The sequence below is a fragment of the Schistocerca serialis genome, chromosome 4 (genome assembly GCF_023864345.2).
Source record: "Schistocerca serialis cubense isolate TAMUIC-IGC-003099 chromosome 4, iqSchSeri2.2, whole genome shotgun sequence".
In the NCBI taxonomy this organism is placed as follows: Eukaryota; Metazoa; Arthropoda; class Insecta; order Orthoptera; family Acrididae; genus Schistocerca; species Schistocerca serialis.
Window position 1 is genome coordinate 52,136,706 of NC_064641.1, and position 23,588 is coordinate 52,160,293.

A 23,588-nucleotide genomic window follows, 5' to 3' on the forward strand; every position below is an offset into this window, starting at 1 on the left:
GAAAATTATTAGGTGTAGAAGACCAGCACCGACAACCAAGCCAGCGCTGTTCGAAGCATTTCATGACGCATGGGAAGAGACGTCACAGAATAAGAGATTCATCCGCAAATCTGTTGCTTATATTCCCCAGCGGCGGGGTGCTGGGATGCAATCGTAGAGCAGGACGGAAACTGGACACGTTACTGAACTATTGTGGCATTAAGAAAAAATTTTATTTGTGACAAACGAACCTCTTGTTATTCCTCGAAAAAGAGGAAAATTCGTTTAGCTTATCGCTTCTTTTTTTAAAAAAGAACAAAAGGGGATCAGGTTACATATAAAAACCTAGGCTCTCTATTTCGTCTTTACAGTCATTAAATAGATTCTTGATTTTAAATTATTTTAAGACTATTGATCAAAAAGACTGTGACAAAAATAAAACCATTTTTTTTTGTCGCACGGCGCTTGATGTCAATGTCGATAAAAACTTCAAATAGAAAGTACTTATTTTTCTTACGTTGAGAAAAAGCATTATGTTAATTTGTAATCTCTTTATTTACATGCAAGCAGAACGCCAATACCGACGAAAGAACAAAGGCGATGCCATTTTCTTTTAATGGAAAGCAGAAACCACAATACATTACATGTGCAAATAACATCTACTAATGTGGAATTATGATAAATTTAAAAAAACGGCTGTTCGTAAACTATTAATTTGAGTCATGGATTGTTCTAGAAGCTTCGGGAGCAAAGCGCAACTCATATACCTTGTAGCTTTGGTGCCAAAATTGTCACTTCATTCACTTCATCACTTGTATTCCGACAGAGCTGATGAGCAGGGCATGAAGCTCTTTGCTAGTTATTACTGAACAAATATGCATTATGTCGTATAACAGGTTAGTGAACTTCAGTGGATGTAAAGAGATCTTGTGACGTCGTGCCTATTTAGCAACAAGAAGAGGAAATAAATGGCTGGTATGTGAAAATTAAAAAAAAACTTCAGCCTATTCTAATGAAACTCAAGGATCTATGCTATTTAACAAGATTAAGCAGACATTGGAACTCCTGAACACTAACGCCAACTACAAGTCGAGTAAAACCTTCCAATTGATCATAGAGTTCCATCCTTAAAAATCTATGCATAATTATTGCACCGGTAGTGGTGTTCGGTAATACGCAATATATTCTGGAAGTATTATTTGTAAAGTTAATAGATAAGAGCGAAAATTTACACAGGGGTGATGGGTGGACGTTCGTACCAGGGTACAAAGATTTTTTGAATGAAGTTTTAACATAAGCTATTTTTCAGAAATGTATTATGATAAGGAAATATGCTTAACATGAGAGTGACATCAATAAGCAAGCGAGCAACACTGGATAATCAATCATCTAATACGTGAGATGTAAGTAACAGTTACAGGACAATTCACGTCACATTACTTCATTCAGGATGTGCAGGCAGCAACTCAAACCACCAGCTTCAGTGAGGTGGGAACACATGTCGGAGGACACCGTACTTGCAGCCAATGAAGACGCCCCTAGCCAGCGGAGCACCTCCTCATACACCAGAGGAGCTGGTGAAGTGATCTCTCTTGCTCCACTCGCAACTCGTACAGAACCTGCTCCAGGCTCTGCAAGTCTTCATTCCAGTCGCACTGTGAATGCACACAGAGGCTTCACAATAATGAAATAGCATAGTCACAATGTTGGTTAAGACGCCGTCAGGTACAGACACCAGACACACACAGAAGCACTAACAACTCACGCACACACACACGCAAACACACACACATACACACGACAAACTGAATGAGACACATCATGCTTTTGATTTTTGTATGCTGGGGGCATAAATTAAACTGTGCTAGCCAGTCAGGGGCTGGCTGGATGTCTCCGTTACACAAATCAATGAGCGGGATGGATAATAGCAGCTTGTTGTCCTGCTCCAACATGTTGGTCAGGTGCACTATAGAATCCCATGATGCTGCTGCCGATCCCACAGACCAGAGGCCGCTGCAGGTTTCAATGATCTGGCAGTGGCTGCTGCTGGCCTCGACACGCCAGAGGTCGCTTCAGGTCTGGATGGAGATTGCTTCTGGTCTGGACATGCGGGAGGAACAATAATCATCCGCAGACAAAGACATGGTGCTGAATAAAGGCATAAAACTAAACCACATGTACTTATTTTTAGACTTCTTCAGCACGCCTCAGCGATACAGATGGCCGTACCATAGGTGGAACCACAACGGAGGGGTATCTGTTGAGAGGACAGACAAACGCGTGGTTCCTGAAGAGGGGCAGCACCCTTTTCAGTAGTTGCAAGGGCAACAGTCTGGATGATTGACTGATCTGGCCTTGTAACACTAACCAAAGCGGCCTTGCTGTGCTGGAACTGCTGAAAGCAAGGGAAACTACAGCCGTAATTTTTCCCGAGGACATGCAGCTTTACTGTATGGTTAAATGATAATGGTGTCCTCTTGGTTAAAATATTCCAGAGGTAAAATAATCCCCCATTCGGATCTCTGGGCGGGGTCTACTCAAGAGGACGTCGTTATCAGGAGAAAGAAAACCGGCGTTCTACGGATCGGAGTGTGGAATATCAGATCCCTTAATCAGACAGGTAGATCAGAAAATTTAAAAAGGGAAATGGATAGGTTAAAGTTAGATGTAGTGGGAATTAGTGAAGTTCGGTGGCAGGAGGAACAAGACTTTTGGTCAGGCGAATACAGGGTTATAAATACAAAATCAAATAGGGGTAATGCAGGAGTAGGTTTAATAATGAATAAAAAAATAGGAGTGCGGGTAAGCTACTACAAACAGCATAGTAAACGCATTATTGTGGCCAAGATAGACACGAAGCCCATGCCTGCTACAGTAGTACAAGTTTATATGCCAACTAGCTCTGCAGATGATGAAGAAATTGATGAAATGTATGATGAGATAAAAGAAATTATTCAGGTAGTGAAGGGAGACGAAAATTTAATAGTCCTGGGGAATTTAAGTGTTTGGGACCTGGATAAACGGACTAAACCAAAGGTTGTACAGAGTTTCAGGGAGAGCATAAGGGAACAATTGTTAGGAATGGGGGAAAGAAATACAGTAGAAAGCGAACGGGTAGCTCTGAGGGATGAAGTAGTGAAAGCAGCAGAGGATCAAGTAGGTAAAAAGACGAGAGCTAGTATAAATCCTTGGGTAACAGAATAAATATTGAATTTAACTGACGAAAGGAGAAAATACAAAAACGCAGTAAATGAGGCTGGCAAAAAGAAATACAAATGTCTCAGAAATGAGATCGACAGGAAGTGAAAAATGGCTAAGCAGGGATGGCTGGAGGACAAATGTAAGGATGTAGAGGCTTATCTCAAAGGAAAATTAAAGAGACCTTTGAAGAAAAGAGAACCACTTGTATGAATATCAAGAGCTCAGATGGAAACCCAGATCTAAGCAAAGAAGGGAAATCAGAAAGGTGGAAGGAGTATATAGAGGGTCTATACAAGGTCTGTGGTGGCGGGTGGTTGCTATTCTGTCGTTCTGTGCAACGGATTAATCTGAGATGTACCCTTTACCCTGTGGCTCCTGCAAGATGCAATTTCCATCCCCACACTACTACAGAAGTCAGTCAGACGCTCTTGACGTTCTAAAGACAAATGCCTGAAAAACTTTCAGCAATAAATATCTTCTGGGGTCGTCTGCTGTAAGGAAATGACACAAAAATTCACAAAATTTCTTACGTAACTAGTGGGATACTTGGGTACTGGAGTAGTGCTAGTTAGTGTAAGAAAAACATGAAACTAATGAAAATTATTATTTATTTTGCTAAAATTCTGAGAAATCACAATGGCACCTTTAGTTATGAACTGAACAAGTTATTTCCGGGTTCTTTTCAGAATTTGAAGTTACCTCTCAAGGATAGGATTTGCTAATGAAATTTCTATACAAAGCTTAAGATTGTTGTTGACTTGGCAGAATGGCTGAAGGCCGCACCTACTCAACTTGAATAATTATCCATTAGAATGTTGCTAGGTACGGTCAAGGCTGTCGCGGTTGAAATGCAGTGAACTGTACTGTTGTGGAGGAAACATGGGGCTCGCAGTAGTTGTAGCGTACAATACCATAAGCTGTGATGACTGCTGTCTGCGCCACTCGCTGCTGACAAATAAGATAGCTCTCGTTCTATCTGGATTGACCTTCGCCAATCAAACTCTCCCTACGCCTTGATGAAGTCAAGGACTCCTGTTCGCCCCTTGTCTAACTATTGGCGTGGTACACCAGTCAGATAACCAGTCCACCGCGATGCCACTCAAAAATTCGCTCGCAGGCGTTTAACTATAACTCTGTCCATTCACACTGCACAATAAGTCTGGCAGCCAACACAGTGAACAATGCTTAATCGCAAGGACTCAATATAGAGTCACACTTCGATTCGCTCTCGACAGAGGTGCTCTCCCAGTGAAGTACTGAGGAGAGACTTGCTCCTCACTCTTTGAGTACACGTACGAGCGCGCACGCTCTCATTACGTGTTCTCGCTCCAAGAGCGGCAATGGAATGGCCCCTCTCCAAACCAGACATGAAGGTGTATATCTTTCGATCTCTTACATTACTCCTTCAGCTCAAGGCATCAGGAATCTCTTCTGCCAATCAGCATTGCTCTTCTAAAATGGGAGAATGATGTTTCGTTTAAGGCGACCAATCCAGATATCTGTAGCATCGGCGTTTGGCGTTTGGTGTCTCCCTGTGAAAATCTCTGAAACTGCGTGCTATGTTGTAAAGAATGCGTAGGCTGGGCGCTGCCACACAATGTAGCGGAATTTGCTTTTAAGCCAAACACGGGGTCGTTGTTCCTTTCACTCGGGCAAACGCTGTCCGCTCCACGGGCGGTGAGGTTGACTCGTCCTCTGAAGGAACCAGCGTCCCGTTGTGTGGTTTGCGTCTCCCGAACTAAAAGCTACTGTGATCGTCGTGTCTGGAATGTATGTGTGTACGCCAACATAGAGTATTTCAACCACGGTGCGCTTACTTGTTATTTGCATATCGTTTACATTAATTCATACAACACTGACTTTATCTTATCGAGTTTTGGTTCGAATGAAGCGACTTGATGTGCGGAATATGATTGTGAGGGCGGAATATGTAAGCAATGAAGGTCAGGAGACCACGACGTTTTACATACCTCCCTCCTTCTGACAAAAGTTTTCTCTGGGGTTTGTCAATGCCGAGGAAAATATTGACAAAGTCAGGCAAAAATTGTTCTTTTAGATTTTCCAATAAACTTTTCTCAGCCATCCTTAACAATTTTTTCTAATGATTTCTTTATAGCTATTGTTTCTATTTTTTTAATTCTACAATTAATGGTTTGTTGTTAGGCAAATATAGACATTACAAAGGTTGCTATTCTTTGTCGTTGCCAGTACATGTCTCTGTTTTTCTTTTTCATTTCCAAAAATTGTTTTCACAATATTAATTTTTCTAAACTTGTTAGTGTACAGTGTATCATGTTTTAGTGTGGTTATATCTTTCCTTTAGTTAAACTTCCCGTGAATGTTGCTAAAGCTCTGTTGTGTGACTTTGTGTTATTTATTTAGGCATTATTTGTGTCACTGTTTTAAGTGTCAAGAAGTGTTTTTTCTTTATTCTATCCTCTTTGAACCTATTATTAATCAAAACCCAAAACCTTTTTTATATAAAAAACTAACTAGGCTTTACAGGGAATTTTGAGATTATCTACTTATACTAATAAATTTTCTTTACATAATATTTTAAGGTCTCTATCACATAATGGGCTTTACATATATGATAAAATTGTAAGACGTGTATATTTCTATTTTTTATTGTCAAATCACAATTTATGAAAGACGTTTATATTTTATGAATGGGATTAAGTAGGAATAGTTAATATTTGTCATGTTCGAAATAATTGTGGTAGCAGGGAATGTCTCCACCAAAGTATTGTTGACAAGAGAAACCGAAAATTGATATAATTTTACAAAACGGCAGGAGAGACCGCGTATAGATACAATTTAAGAAAAGAGCTGGAAAGACGGCGCATTGATACATTTTATAATTGTGGTAGCAGGGAATGTCTGCACCAAAGTATTGTTGACAAGAGAGACCGCAAATTGATATAATTTTACAAAACGGCGGAAGAGACCGCGTATGGATACATTTTAAAAAAAGAGCGGGAAAGACCGCGCAGATACATTTTGTAATGGTAGCAGGGATTGTCTGCACCAGAAAGCATTGTTGGCAGGAGAAACGGCACTTAAGCGTTCGTAGGAAGTCAATAGTAAGCGAGATGTGAAACGAGTTGGTAGCAGGTCTGAAGCGAGAGGTAGAGAGGAGCGGTGTGCCTGCCAGCCACTAGCTATGATTTACAAGAGATTATAAACGGATGTTCAGAGACATCAGCTAACTATTATAATAAGAGGAACTAATATTATTGAATTAATTTTTTTGAGAAACTCAAGACAACTGAAGTTATGTTTGCGCATTCCTAGTTGTAAGATTTTTGTAAAAAGTAAGGCCCATTTGAACGTTTGTAAAATCATTTCATTCAGAATATAATTAACTTTTGCCAGCAATATTGCATTTCTAATTATAATCCATCCCAAAAACCATCAACGTAAAACTTTGCAAAATTTTATTGTTGTCAAGAAAAAGTTTAACTATGAATTACGTAATTTCAGTCAAATTAATTGTAGAATAACGTCAGGTTTGGTAATAAATACAGCCACTTATTATGAAAGTCCACCAGCAGCTAATAGAGTATAGTAAAACAGAGTACGTATATTCATGTCGCAGTTCGATGTAGCAGTCAGATGGCGATAGTAACAGTAAAAAAGGTAAGGAACAATTTTAGGTATTGCAGATAACGACTGAGGGCCACGACGACGACACATTCTATGTTTCGTCGAAATAATCAGAAAATCATTTTTAATAAGCAGCAATTAAATTTGTATGCGAAGATAGAGAAAGAGAATAAATTACAAAGGGAAGATTTCATTTGTTATTATAAAGCAAGAGATAGAAATCCTAAGAAACGGTTTTATAGTTTATTGTAACAGGGAAGGTTATCATTAACAAAAGAGGTATAGAGGAGATGGGAAGGTTTCACTTGGCGACATCCAATCGGTAAGACTCTTTAGTGAATCTACTGTGAAAATGAATATACTGACTCTGACAGTTGTATGAATAAGCTAGTGTTAAGTGGCGCAACGCTTATACTAAACTGTATACCTTTAATTCATAGCCCATCGGCAATTCTGTTTGCTCTACTGATTCTGCGTTGATAAGTATTTGTTCAGTGTTAAATCCGCTTTGAACAGTGATATATTTTGTTGCGTGTGTTAATTATAGACAATGTCCCGCAGAATAATTGCTCGTTCTCAAAGCGATAAAAGTGTAGAAAATAGTGACAAGAAATTCTTTTCAGGAATAGACAGAAATAATACGTGTGAGAAACTCGGTAGTGAAGCATTAGGTGAACAGACATTCGAGAGCAAAATGGAATCTTTTGACGAACAATCAGCTTCAGAGATGCCAACTGATAATGAGACATTGGTGCAAAATAATTTGTTTTTAAAGGCAACAGACGCTCCACAGCCACAAATTACGCGTAGCAGACATAATAGTTTCAGTAACGAATCCACTATAATGCAGTCAAACAGTGTGACCCCATTACGTGCCGAAACAGATTCAAACGGTACACAGATACACAATCTGCGTAGCAGATATCACAGTTTTATTGACAAAAATTCCGAATCCACGGAAGAGGTGACACGATTACAATCGTCTGAGGATGTTCAAATAAACACAGATGTACAACACTTAACAACGAATACAAATACACACAGAAGTCAATCCGAAACGGATCCAATAATGGCATTTTTGCTACAAATGAACACGAAATCAAAGTAGAAATTCAAGCAGTCGCTGAAAAATAAAACCAAGAATTACACGCCAAGATTCAAGAAATAACTGATTAACAAGAAGCATTCGCGGTTAACATACGAGAAACAATGACAGAGAACTTTTGTAAACAAAACGCTCACATTGATGAACGTTTTAACAATCATACTGAAAACTGTTTGATACGTCACCGCAAACTGGTGCGATCACAGGATAAAGAACGAAAAGAACTATTAGAAACAATTAATAAACAGCGACACGACGACAAAAAGAAAGTGTTTGCTCAGGGAAAAACTTACATACACTCGATTTCGGAAGAAATCGAAACGGTTAAGGAGACAAATATTCAAATACAAGAGAGGCTCACGGAAATCCAATCACACACAATTGAGGCGAAAATTTCTACAGACACTGAAATCCAGAATATTTGGAACAAATTAACAGAAGAAGTTCTGACACTAACTGACAGAATGGAACACACAGAAATCAATCAAAACTCAGAAAATTTGGAAGCAGATTTTAAGAAAGTAACCAAAAGTAATCGTAAATTACGAAATGAATTGACAGAAAAGGTCAACGAACTCACTACAAGAACAGACCTGTTAGATACTACCAATGACAGTAAATCAGATGACACTACACCAGTCTCAGTTCAACAGATTTCTAATAGTAAAGATACGCAAATTACAAATGTGCAACAAACAATCGCAGGCCTAGAATCACGTAATAATTTGTTACATCTAAAAATCAATTCTTTACAGCAAAGGATAGCTGACACACAAGAAACAACTGCAAACAATCAATTCCAACAGAACACACACCATTACGACATGCCTCAGATGCACCATACATATAATGTCGGTAGACTTCAGAGAGTAAGAGATCTTAACCAGGCAGGAAGACATACAAATTCATATTCACAACATTACGAAAATAATTACACACAAAGACATGATGGTTTCGACCACAAGCATTTCCTTTCAGTGAGAAAGTTTAAGACATTTAAAAACGACAGGACGCAAATACATCCATTGGAATGGATCCAACAATTCAATGCGGCACTCCCACCATCATTGCCAGCTCAACATTAAGCTAGAATTTATTATTAGTCTTCTTGAAGGGGAACCAGCGAGAAGAATGCGACGAATTACTAGACAGTGTTTTTCAGTAGAAGCATTCCAGGAAGCATTTCTAGCAGCATATTGGTTAGATACCACACAGAGTAGCATTAAAGATCTGCTAATTAGTCTACCAAATTTCGAGAATTCTACTTTCCCAACAATCACACAATTTTTCGAGTATATGGTTGAACAAAACCAATACCTCAACGAGCCATACAGTCAATCCGCATTAATACAGTTGTGTATTTCAAAACACCCCAGAGCATTGAAAGTGTCATTATTAACAGGCCAGCAAAAGGACAGCGTGTACGCATTTAGAGACATCCTCCAATTGCTAGAGGTACGCCAGGCAGATTATGCCTTTGTTAATAAGAACTTTTCACGACATAACGCAAACCAGACAAACAATAATAATTTTGAGCAAACACGATTTGGCAATAACAATCATAATAAACGCTTTCGCAGTGAAAATGAAAACTTTAGTCGAGAATACACACAGGGATTCAATGAATAGCAGTATAATAACAATGTACGTAACAATTCAAGACAACAACAAAGCCATCCGAATAACACGACACATATACGACAGGAAATGCCGAACCGGTCAAACTTTCACATGACTCATCGCCAAGAAAAGGCGACAGGCGCAAACAATTACATGGGTCAGCCGCGAAATACACAAAACGAACAAAGACAGCCTTTTCAGAGAAACACGCGTGCCTCGCCGCATATCCACAGTTATGACGACAGAAGGAGAGAAAACGAACACCGACATTCTACAATGATAATTTTCATAGAAATTCAAACAGTGCACAACAACCAAGTTATCGTATGAATGTACCAGACACAAGATTTCATCCGCCACCTACCGCTAATAATCAAAACGGTAGAACAGTGCAGCTCATAGAAAACACACAGCACTCCCCAACAGAAAATTAAATGTCAGAACATTTATGACTAGAGATAGCCTGTGACGAGTCTCTAAATGACGACACTATGGATAAGAACAGAGAAAAGATAACGATAGAGAATGCCATTACATTCGGCGACGTGCGAGACACATTGTTACAAGAAAAACCGATCATGCAAAAAACTATATGCCACCCAATAATCCAGATAAATTTAAAGTCACAAAATATTTTAGCAATAATTGATTCAGGCTCACCAATGTGCGTAATTAACGAAGACACACTTAACAGATGCAATAGCGATAATGATTATCCAGTATTCCCGTTACACAAAACTAAAGTTAAGGGAGCATTTCCAGGAAAAATAATTGAAGTCAAAAGACAGACACAATTAACGTTTGTTTTTTCAGGGCAAACTTTCCACAGCAATTGTTGGATAGTTCCACATTTAACAACTGATATAATATTAGGAATGAATTTTCTCGTACAGTACGACGTACAGAAGGAAGACAGTGAAGTGGTAGTGAGATTTCAAAACACAGTATCCTCAGAAGAACAAAATATGCACAGGATCGAGATTATTGCAGATTCTAAAGATAACGATTGTTATCTCACACTATACACGAATACACATAATAACGACATGGCAGAGGAACAGGAGTATAATGTATTAGAGACAATTACACGCAAGGCTGGAGACAGTATAGCAGAAGTCGACACAGAATGCACAGAATTAGGAAATATTCTTGTGCAACGTAAAACAGTTTTTAGCAATGTTCCAGGAACGATGACAGGATTTATGTACAATTTTAGGTGAAACCACACGAGACTTTCAAAGCAAAACACTATCGAATCCCGCATATATACACAGAAGCAGTTACGAGCAATGATTGATCAGGGTATAATTGAACCAGCAGCAAGCCAATATACACTCCTGGAAATGGAAAAAAGAACACATTGACACCGGTGTGTCAGACCCACCATACTTGCTCCGGACACTGCGAGAGGGCTGTACAAGCAATGATCACACGCACGGCACAGCGGACACACCAGGAACCGCGGTGTTGGCCGTCGAATGGCGCTAGCTGCGCAGCATTTGTGCGCCGCCGCCGTCAGTGTCAGCCAGTTTGCCGTGGCATACGGAGCTCCATCGCAGTCTTTAACACTGGTAGCATGCCGCGACAGCGTGGACGTGAACCGTATGTGCAGTTGACGGACTTTGAGCGAGGGCGTATAGTGGGCATGCGGGAGGCCGGGTGGACGTACCGCCGAATTGCTCAACACGTGGGGCGTGAGGTCTCCACAGTACATCGATGTTGTCGCCAGTGGTCGGCGGAAGGTGCACGTGCCCGTCGACCTGGGACCGGACCGCAGCGACGCACGGATGCACGCCAAGACCGTAGGATCCTACGCAGTGCCGTAGGGGACCGCACCGCCACTTCCCAGCAAATTAGGGACACTGTTGCTCCTGGGGTATCGGCGAGGACCATTCGCAACCGTCTCCATGAAGCTGGGCTACGGTCCCGCACACCGTTAGGCCGTCTTCCGCTCACGCCCCAACATCGTGCAGCCCGCCTCCAGTGGTGTCGCGACAGGCGTGAATGGAGGGACGAATGGAGACGTGTCGTCTTCAGCGATGAGAGTCGCTTCTGCCTTGGTGCCAATGATGGTCGTATGCGTGTTTGGCGCCGTGCAGGTGAGCGCCACAATCAGGACTGCATACGACCGAGGCACACAGGGGCAACACCCGGCATCATGGTGTGGGGAGCGATCTCCTACACTGGCCGTACACCAATGGTGATCATCGAGGGGACACTGAATAGTGCACGGTACATCCAAACCGTCATCGAACCCATCGTTCTACCATTTCTAGACCGGCAAGGGAACGTGCTGTTCCAACAGGACAATGCACGTCCGCATGTATCCCGTGCCACCCAACGTGCTCTAGAAGGTGTAAGTCAACTACCCTGGCCAGCAAGATCTCCGGATCTGTCCCCCATTGAGCATGTTTGGGACTGGATGAAGCGTCGTCTCACGCGGTCTGCACGTCCAGCACGAACGCTGGTCCAACTGAGGCGCCAGGTAGAAATGGCATGGCAAGCCGTTCCACAGGACTACATCCAGCATCTCTACGATCGTCTCCATGGGAGAATAGCAGCCTGCATTGCTGCGAAAGGTGGATATACACTGTACTAGTGCCGACATTGTGCATGCTCTGTTGCCTGTGTCTATGTGCCTGTGGTTCTGTCAGTGTGATCATGTGATGTATCTGACCCCAGGAATGTGTCAATAAAGTTTCCCCTTCCTGGGACAATGAATTCACGGTGTTCTTATTTCAATTTCCAGGAGTGTATAAATCCATTATACATCGTTGAAAAGAAGGATGGATCACTCCGTTTAGTTTTAGAAGAGTTACTGCAAAAGTTTCATGGCACCTCTATATATACCACCCTCGATCTCAAATCAGGATTTTGGCAAATCCAGTTGCATCCAAATTGCCGAAAGTGTACGGCATTCCTTTGCTTTGGTGAATGTTACCAATTTTGTAAACTTCCGTTTGGACTAACGATTTCGTCTGCAACCTTTATACGAGGCATGAATACAATTCTCCCACAGGATCTTAAAAACAAAATTACTACATATGTAGATGACATTCTAATCGCAGCAGAAAACTGGGAACAGCACAACCACACCCTTCAACAATTACTGAATACATTCGAGCAAAATGGTATAACTATAAACCTCCGTAAATCTGAATTTGGAAAAGCCTCAATAAAATTTCTAGGTCATGTCATTTCACAAACAGGTATTGCACCAGACTCCGACAAATTGCAAGCATTGAAAAATATCGACGTGCCAACAAATAAGAAGGAGCTTTTTAGGCCTTATTAATTATTTTAGAAAATTCATTCATTATAAAGCATTAGACACACCCTTGCTATACCAGCTCACAAGTAAAAACACAATTTGGTCATTGAATGAAGACGCTGAAACTGAATTCGAGAATTTGAGAGAAGCTCTACTAAGGGCACCTTTGTTATAGCATCCTGACCCAACACAAAACTTTTCCATTGCAACAGATAGTTCAACTACAGCACTAGGAGTACATATTTTTCAGGAAGTAGAGGAGGATGGTAAGACAATCGTTAAACATATTGCGTTTGCAAGCAGGATACTTTCTCCATCAGAGCGCAATTACTCTGTAACAGAATTAGAGACGCTATGTGTAGCATGGGCATTTAAGAGATTCCGTCATTATCTATATGGAAGACACACCACAGTATATACCAATCACCGAGCAATCCAGTTTTTATTATCAGCAAAACTTAAGCATGATAGATTAAGCCGTTGGAAATTATATACACAAGAGTTCGACTTTACTATTGTACACATTCCAGGCACGCAGAATATTGTTGCCGACGCACTATCGAGATCTATTCAGCATAAACGACTATAGAAAGAAAATACCTTCTGCTACAACAACCATAGTATTATGCATATCAAACAAGTAGCTTTCGAAAACTTTATATCATCAGCATTACAGGACATAGAGAGAGAACAGCAGAAAGATGAAACACTAAAAGAAATTGTAACGCTTTGGCGAGACAAGAGCAACGCAAAAATCAGACATAATTACACTGTACGTCAAAATATTCTGTTTATTCGCTCGTACCCAGACGGCAACAATTGGTTTATATGCATTCTAGAAGGGATCAGAAACAAATTGATATGGTATACGCACCTAAGCTATGCACATTACGGAGCTAGGAAATGCTTTCTAATTCTTCGACAAAATTGTCACTTCAACAATATGGAAAAACACATTCGCAAAGTTATAGCATCCTGCAAGATATGTCAGAAAGCTAAATCATCTAAAGTATCACATATTCCACCACTGTATCCCATCATACCGGGTAAGTTAAGACACATGGCAGCAGTAGATCTTTTCGGTCAAATCCGCAGAACAAGTAAAGGTTATAGTTATATTCTAGCAGCCGTAGAATTGACATCCAAATTTGTAACATTTTCTCCACTAAGGAAAGCAACAGCTAGATCAGTATCAAGAGCATTTGTAAGAGATTTTCTATCAATAGTAGGACATGTACAGAAGGTTATTTCAGATAACGGACCGCAGTTTAGGTCAGACATATGGAAACAAATGTTAGAGAGTAAGAACATAACACCAATTTACATATGAAGATATCACAGTTCTTCTAACCCGGCAGAAAGAATAATGAAAGAGATCGGGAAACTTTGTAGAATTTATTGCCACAGAAAGCATACAATATGGGACGAATACATTTCACAGTTTCAGGAAGTAATAAATGCAATACCTAATGAGTCAACGATGCTCTCACCAACTGTAATACTGACGAATAAAGACCCACCGAATAAACTTACTGAAATGATTACTTTTCCAGAGAAGCGTAGACTTCGTCATTGTGAGATAATGGACATGGCATTAGCGAACATTAAACGAGCTGCAGATCGTCGGAAGAGACAGCAGAAGCAGGTAAGTAGATTACGCAAGTACGAGATTGGCGATAAGGTACTAATTCGTACCCATTATCTGTCACACAAAGGGAAGAAACGATGCAAAAAACTTGAACTTCTATACGAAGGACCGTACAGAATTCGAAATATTCCGCACGCTAATGTAGTACACATTGAGACACTCAGAACAAAAAAATCGAGAAGAAACCATCCTATGTCAAACATAAAGAAATTCTTAAAATAGAAAAACCTTCTTACAGGGAAACATGTAGACAGAGTATAACAATGAGCTTTTTTGACACATTCCAGCAAGCCCGAATACAGTGAGCTACTAATGGTTTATGTACGTGCACAACAGGTCACCTCGATTCGACCGCAGATAAATACACTGAACATTGTCTTAGAAGCGTTCTCGCAGGACATTTATTTCACATTATGTAAGGTAAGTGAAGCAATTAACAGGACTACTTTAAAAGTAAATGTATAACACGTACAAAAAATTTTCATACAGTAGTAGCAATTAGATGTATTCTTTAATCCGTGCATGCAGCATTGTTGTCATAGTTCACCAAAATAAATGTAGATTTAATTATAATATAAGTATTGAGTATGGAGAAATGTGGATAAATGCTTTACAGGTCATGCCGAGAGCTGACGCGATTTTCCAGCTGCAGAGAGATGTTGAAGTCATGCCGTGCGCTGACGATTATTAACCATGAATATTTTGCAGAGAGATATTGAAGTCATGCCGTGCGCTGATGATTATTAACAATGAATGTTTTATTATTGGCTATGCAGAGAGATGACACGAGGTACAAAGGAGAGAGGAGAATGAAGATGTTAGTATGTAAGGAATATAACAGGTGACAGCGCAGCACTACGGATGGAGAAACCACATTAAATTGCTTACTATATGTACTTTGCTATTCGAAAAATTTTTTCTGCATTGAACATGATATCTTTTACATCAGATACATACATAGGAAAAACAGATCACACTAAATGTCACCATACCGATTCGCACTCTACGTAAAATACAAATGTTTTCTCTTAAATAACAATGACAATGTGTACTACACAACTCAAACATAATATACAGTTGACTGACAATATGACTCGTAACTGACGAACACATTACCGAACATACTGAAGTCACAGAAAGTGACATAGTTTGTCAACATGTACTTTCATATTTCAAAAACTGTGAATTCACATCCTGTGAAGTAATATAACAGTGTCTTTATGTAATTATGAATTTGAACACCAGATTATGATTTATTTAGAGTCACAGAAAGTGACATAGTTTGTAGAAAAGGTACTTGTCTATTTTATTTAAAATGTTGATGCCTAAATGTACTACTAAATTCCACTTACAGAAATATTTTTTTTTGTTATTGACTGTCACGTAATGTAATATGTATTGTAGGCTAAATTCACTACAGATGGAAAATGCGTTTTTTATGTAATTGTTTAAAACTATAAACTTTTTCTACACTCACACAAGGTGACATATTTTGTCCTTTTAACCGTAAAATAAGAATACGGTAAAGATAATTTTTATGAGCACAGAGGAAAGAGATGATGTAAAATTTGGTAATAACGGTATCAACCATATCCGTGAACCTTTTGACAAAATGATTATATCTGTACCTTAATTCCTGTACATCCCCATGGTTATGGAGCACAAACAAAGTGAACAGTGACCCACGTTACTTCAATCTACGACGTTTTCTATGAGGTGTCGGCATACCAAGATGCACACCACAGTCATGATGTACGTCAACAGGTGCTTGCATACCAAGATGCACACCATCGCTACTAATGGACAATTGGAGTTGGAACTTGTACCTGATGTAGCTGCAGCAACTCGGGCAATTCGATGGTTAACTTAGTGTTTGGGTACACTAAAACTATGGATCAAAGAGACGACGGAATCACATGGTGAATCCTTGGTTTGTGCTATGTGAGGGAAAGAAACGGACTTTTGAGTGCATTCACAGACAGTTGCCATTGCTTTGACCATGCTATCCAAATCCTTTTTTTCCCCTTCCTTGAATATGGTACTAATAGATGTCAATTTATAATGAAACATAAACTATGTTCTCATTTTTGCCATCCATTACTATTAGAAATGTAAATAACTTTTACTACCTGATGTACACTTCCAACTGACTGACTCATATTATTTGTATATTTTGATGTATACTCTTTTGAATATTCTCTTTGTTAGACTTAGGAAAACAAATTCTTATGACAGTATATGTATGAGCTTTGTTGAAAGAAATATTCTATCATTAACTTACTTATTACTACACATATTTCTATAATCAAATTTCCTCCTTACGTCAAGTCCAAATGACTTAACGACGTAGGAAAATTTCAAGGAAACCCAGTGGAGGGTTATGTAAGACGTGTATATTTCTATTGTTTACTGTCAAATCACAATTTATGAAAGACGTTTATATTTTATTAATAGGATGAAGTAGGAATAATTAATATTTGTCATGTTGGAAATAATTGTGGTAGCAGGGAATGTCTGCACCAAAGTATTGTTGACAAGAGAGACCGCAAATTGATATAATTTTATTACAAAACGGCGGAAGAGACCGCGTATGGATACATTTTAAAAAAAGAGCGGGAAACACCGCGCATTGATACATTTTGTAATGGTAGCAGGGATTGTCTGCACCAGAAAGCACTGTTGGCAGGAGAAACGGCACTTTAGCGTTCGTAGGAAGTCAGTAGTAAGCGAGATGTGAAGCGAGTTGGTAGCAGGTCTGAAGCGAGAGGTTGAGAGGAACGGTGTGCCTGCCAGCCACTAGCTATGATTTACAAGAGATTATAAACGGATGTACAGAGACATCAGCTAACTATTATAATAAGAGGAACTAATATTATTGAATTAATTTTATTGTGAAACTCAAGACTACTGAAGGTATGTTTGCGCATTCCTAGTTGTAAGATTATTGTAAAAAGTATGTCCCATTTGAACGTTTGTAAAATCATTTCATTCAGAATATAATTAACTTTTGCCAGCAATATTGCATTTCTAATTATAATCCATCCCAAAAACCATCAACGTAAAACTTTGCAAAATTTTATTGTTGTCAAGAAAAAGTTTAACTATGAATTACGTAATTTCAGTCAAATTAATTATAGAATAACGTCAGCTTTGCTATTAAAGAATAACGTCAGCTTTGGTAATAAATACAGCCACATATTATGAAAGCCCACCAGCAGCTAATAGAGTATAGTAAAACAGAGTAAGTATATTCATGTCGCAGTTCGATATAGCAGTCAGATGGGGATCCAGTAACAGTAAAAAAGGTAAGGAACAGTTTTGGGTATTGCAGATAACGACTGAGGGCCACGGCGACGACACATTCTATGTTTCGTCGAAATAATCAGAAAATCACTTTTAATAAGCAGCAATTAAATTTGTAAGTGAAGATAGAGAAAGAGAATAAATTTCAAAGGGAAGATTTCATTTGTTATTATAAAGCAAGAGATAGAAATCCTAAGGAACGGTTTCATAGTTTATTGTAACAGGGAAGGTTATCATTAACAAAAGAGGTATAGAAGAGACGGGAAGGTTTCAAAATAATTACTTTTACAAAAAAGGAAAAAAAATATTTTTACAAATATATCATTTTCTTAACCCTACATTCGTGTTTTATCAGTCTTTTCGTTTTGTGCTGCGTCAATATTTGTACTCGACGATCCCCACTGAAATACTGGAAGGCTTCGATTCATTTGTATGGGTGTCACAAATCATGAGAGAAGCACTCTAGGATGCGATACCGGGTCTTACTTGTTGACATTGTCATCACTGAGTGGTACTTTTAACCGGTGATGATGACTGTGGCTTACTGCATAAACAGTGATGTCTTGGTACTCCTTTGCTGTCACATCTGGGACGGTATGGCAGTTTGATGATTATAGTTGACTACCGACGATCATCACCCAGTATTGTGCTGTGACGTCTTGGTTCTTCACACCTGGTTCGGTATGGCAATTTGATGATGTGGTAGGGAGAATACTGTTCATTTTGCTGAATTTATTTCTAGATAATATTGGTTGGTACTACTTAATATTCCGTTTGCCATTCGCTTGTATTCGTTTGACGATTCAAGGTTTATTTTTTTGGAGAGGTGGTTGTAATAGTTGCCATGCCTCAAAGTTCATGGAAAGACGTTTGTAGTAATTTGCTTTGTAGGATAGGAGAGAAAGGTATCTTGCTGTCTTCTGCCCTTCTTCATCTTGCATCTTCTGTTCTTCTCTTCTTTCTTGCATTCTTCTGTTCTTCTTGGGCTAGGAATTCGTGAATTTTAGTGTAGGAGTGATATAGGATTTGTAGGATCTGACTGTCTTTCCAACTGTTACTTTGTTTGTAGATCTTAGTAATTTTTTGTACCTTCATTGTCATCTCATCGTATTAAGATTCTCCCCACGCTCTTCTGTTGTGTAGCAGTGTCGTGACATATGAAATTTCCGTGCTGTGTGTTGTCCTCCTGAAGTCCAACCTGGTTGAAACCTGCATTTTCAGTGTGGCGTTGGTTTTCATGTTGTTGTTATTGCCCTAAGTGCTTCCTCAACATGTCAGTACCCTCTCCGTCGCTGTCTTGAAGCATCTGGTGTTAAGGGAGCTGGTGATTGGTGTTGGTGGCAATGTCCCTCTGACATATAGAAGTATTTACAATTTTTGTTTTACCTATATTTGTTATTTACAAAAGAATTCTGATTTTATATAATGTAAAAATTTTCTGATAGTAGCAAAAATTATTGTATATATATGATTTCTTTTCTTTATTCTAATTATATCCTACCACTACTTCATTCTTTTAATTGTTGTTGTGTACCATTTATTGTTTGTGTGCATGCTGTAGTGTACTTGATACTACAAGAGATTGTTAGTGTGTATTGTGTCTCTTTTTTTAAATTAATGTGTTATTTTGTTGATGTATTAATTTAAGTTTTATTTTGTGGTTAGTATAAGATAGGGTGGACGTTAGTTTGTCTAACCTCTTTCGCATTTTTCAATTCAATCTTTACGTTTTGCAGTATTCGGTGGCCTAACTTCTACATCTGGTTTCTCTTTGTTGTGTTGTTCTTGTCTCTGTGGACCATAATTTTCTCTGTAATTATTCGTACCCTGGTCTCGCCAGTTGCTGTTTCTAACATCGTGACCTCTTTCAAAGTACCCTTGACCGTTGGCATTTTGATTCCTGAACCCATATCCGCCACTGTATGAGTGTTCATTACCGTTCCTATTTCGGTACCAATTATTCTGGTTATCGTTTCTATGCCAATTGTCTCCATTGTGCCACTGTCCTTGTCTGTTAAATTGCCTGAAATTATTGGTGTTAGGATTGCGATTATTATTATTGGAATATTCGTTCCTAGTCCTCTCCTTTTGCTGTTCCCTTTCCTTTCTTTTTTCTTTCACCTCGTCTGCTTTAAACATAAATTCAAGTTCCCTTAAAACCCCTTTGAATTCTTCGGTATTTTCATTTTTTCCTACTGTCACCTGTTGATACTTTACCGGTAATTTCATTCTACATAGACGTATCAGCTCTCCGTTACTGTATGGTTTGTCTAGGCATTGATTCTTTTTGTCCATTTATCAAAGAATTTTACCACGCTTTTCTCTCCTGAGTTTTCATATGGTGTCATCTAAAGTAACTCGTATTTAATTTTGTTTTGCGCCACCTTAGACCAATATCTTTTGAGAAATGCTGTTCTGAACTGTAGGTAAGATGTACAGGTAGCCGCAATCTTTTGCATCACCCCTGTTACTGTCCCTGACATGTGTGCACAAAGGAAATCAAGTTTGTGAGCTACACTCCAGTGGTTTGGTAAGCCTACTTGAAACTGATCGATGAATGTGCGTGCATGCAAACTACCGCCTTCGTCCTTGAAATGTTGAAATTTTCTAACTGTAATGAAGCGGTCTGTATCATATCTACTCATAAATCCGGTTTGTGGCTGATTCATGGACTCAAATAATGTGCCACTGCTTGTGTCGTCGTGTTTATTCTCTGGTAATTTACTGCCTGTCTTCCTATTCTCAATTTCCTGACTCATATACGCGTCATATCCTATCATTAGTGAACAAAAGTGTTGTTCATGTGTTTCTACTCTCGTAGTTCGCGCTATAGTACCTGTGCTGCTATTATGTTGTGTCATTGGATTTACTGGTTCAGTTGCCTGTCTTTCGATTGGTATCGGCTGAATGTATGTGTTCCGTGTTTCTAGATACTGTGCCTGGTCCTGTGGCATGTCATGTATTACTTTAATCGGGGTTTTCTGTTTCGATTTCTGCACGAGTGTTACGTCTAGCCTTGGTTATACTTGAACTTTTTTAGATAGCTCGTGATCGTGTACTGCATTAACGCTTGACGTGTCAGTTGTTTCGCTACAGGTGTAATCGGTCTCAATCTTTCCTTCAATAGTTTGCATCAACTCTGTTCGAAGCTTTTCAAATGACGTTTCGTTTAAGGCGACCAATCCGGAAATTTGTAGCATCGATGTTTGGCGTTTGCTGTCTCCCTGTGAAAATCTCTGAAACTGCGTGCTATGTTGTAAAGAATGCGTAGGCTGGGCGCTCCCACACAATGTAGCGGAATTTGCTTTTAAGCCGAACACGGGGCCGTTGTTCCTTTCACTCAGGCAAATGCTGTCCACTCCACGGGCGGTCGAGGTTGACTCATCCTCTGAACGGACCAGCGTCCCGTTGTGCGGTTTGCGTCTCCCAAATTAAAAGCTACTGTGACCGTCGTGTCTAGAATGTATGTGTGTACGCCAGCCTCGAGTATTTCAACCACGGTGCAATTACTTGTTATTTGCATATCGTTTACATGAATTCATACAACATTGACTTTATCTTATCGAGTTTGGGTTCGAATGAAGCGTCTTGTTATGCGGAATATGATTGTGAGGGCGGAATATGTAAGCAATGAAGGTCAGGAGTCCACGACGTTTTACAAAGGGCGATGTACTTGAGGACAATATTATGGAAATGGAAGAGGATGCAGATGAAGATGAAACGGGAGATACGATACTATGTGAAGAGTTCGACAGAGCATGGAAAGGCCCAAGTCATAACAAGGCCCCGGGAGTAGACAACATTCCATTGGAACTACTGACGGCCTTGGGAGAGCCAGTCATGACAAAACTCTACCATTTGATGAGCAAAATGTATGAGACAGGCGAAATACCTTCAGACTTCAAGAAGAATATAATAATTCCTATTCCAAAGAAAGCAGGTGTTGACAGATGTGAAAATTACCGAACTATCAGTTTAATAAGTCACAGCTGCAAAATACTAACGTCAGTTCTTTACAGACGAATGGAAAAACTGGTAGAAGCCGACCTCGGAGAAGATCAGTTTGGATTCCATAGAAATGTTGGAACACGTGACTTATGTTAAAAAATAGATTAAGGAAAGGTAAACCTACGTTTATAGCATTTGTAGACTTAGAGAAAGCTTTTGACGATGTTAACTGGAACACTCTCTTTCTAATTCTAAAGGTGGCAGGGGTAAAATACAGGGAGCGAAAGGCTATTTACAATTTGTACAGAAACCAGATGGCAGTTATAAGCATCAAGGGGCATGAAAGGGAAGCAGCGGTTGGGAAGGGAGTGAGACAGGGTTGTAGCCTGTCGCCGATGTTATTCAATCTGTGTATTGAGCAGGCAGTAAAGGAAACAAAAGAAAAATTCGGAGTAGGTATTAAAATCCATGGAGAAGGAATAAAAACTTTGAGGTTCGCCGATGACATTGTAATTCTGCCAGTGACAGCAAAGGACTTGGAAGAGCAGTTGAACGGAATGGAGAGTGTCTTGAAAGGAGGATATAAGATGAACATCAACAAAAGCAAAACGAGGATAATGGAATGTAGTCGAATTAAGTCGGGTGATGCCGAGGGAACTAGATTAGGAAATGAGACACTTAAAGTAGTAAAGGAGTTTGGCTATTTGGGCAGCAAAATAACTGATGATGTCGAAGTAGAGAGGATATAAAATGTAGACTGGCAATGAGAAGGAAAGCGTTTCTAAAGAAGAGAAATTTGTTAGAAAATCGAGTATTGATTTAAGTGTCAGGAAGTCGTTTCTGAAAGTATTTGTATGGGGTGTAGCCATGTATGGAAGTGAAACATGGACAATAAATAGTTTGGACAAGAAGAGAATAGAAGATTTCGAAATGTGGTGCTACAGAAGAATGCTGAAGATTAGATGGGTAGTTCACATAACTAATGAGGAGGTATGGAAGAGAATTGGGGAGAAGAGGAGCTTGTGGCACAACTTGACTAGAAGAAGGAAAGGGTTGGTAGGACATGTTCTAAGGCATCAAGGGATCTGTAATTAAGCATTGGAGGGCAGCGTGGAGGGTAAAAATTGTAGAGGGAGACCAAGAGATGAATACACTAAGCAGATTTAGAAGGATGTAGGTTGCAGTAAGTACTGGGAGATGAAGAAGCTTGCACAGGATAGAGTAGCAGGGAGAGCTGCATCAAACCAGTCTCAGGACTGAAGACCATAACAACACAAACAGCACAGCAGTGATGGATGAGGATCTCGATTGCTGTTGACGCTTCATGGTTTTTCCACTGACTTACTACAACTGTGACTGCATCTGCCTTATATCCCCTGACGTGACGATCAGATGTAGTATTCCTGCATTTCTATTAGCCCCCACCAGTCTTCAGGTGTTCCTCCCAATTTTTCTCCCATGACCTCACACTTTTGAGCATGCTCTGGTGATGGAGTTGTCAACTAGGCCAGTCGGTCTTGCGCTGCTGAAGAGGACAGCTCGCTGCAGATCTATCTGTTTGGCTGCAATGAGAACCATTACTAGTTCAGCATATACCTGTTATCAGCGTGCGGCCCACCGCAAAAATGTAGCACATGGGAATAACATTACTTACCTGCTGGACTGGTGGCAATCGCCTCTTGTGTGGTTGAAGAGGCAGGCTGACTAGCGATCTCATAGGAGGAAGTCGACAGTTCAATCCAGCAACCGGCTGTATAGTTGTAAAATGCGGTTTCACCCCATCTTGCTGCATCATCATTATTTGACGACAAGTATTCTTTTTTTGCTCCTCCATTATCTTATCTTTCAACCATCAAGAAGGACACTATGGGATGCAGTCCTCGACTGTAAGTTTACAGATAATATGG

The 23,588-nt window shown here is 39.7% G+C and overlaps 1 protein-coding gene across 2 annotated transcripts in view; it reads right to left on the reverse strand.

The window, feature by feature from the left end:
• LOC126473145 (collagen alpha-1(XVII) chain-like) overlaps positions 1 to 23,061 on the reverse strand; it is a 69,844-nt gene extending 46,783 nt beyond the window's left edge. For both annotated transcript variants that reach the window (XM_050100001.1, XM_050100002.1), the window contains exon 1: positions 23,027 to 23,061. In XM_050100001.1, coding sequence (XP_049955958.1) covers positions 23,027 to 23,043 — 17 coding nt within the window. In that variant the 5' untranslated portion in view covers positions 23,044 to 23,061. The remainder of the gene's footprint in view (positions 1 to 23,026) is intronic.
• Between the last annotated feature and the right edge of the window lie 527 nt (positions 23,062 to 23,588).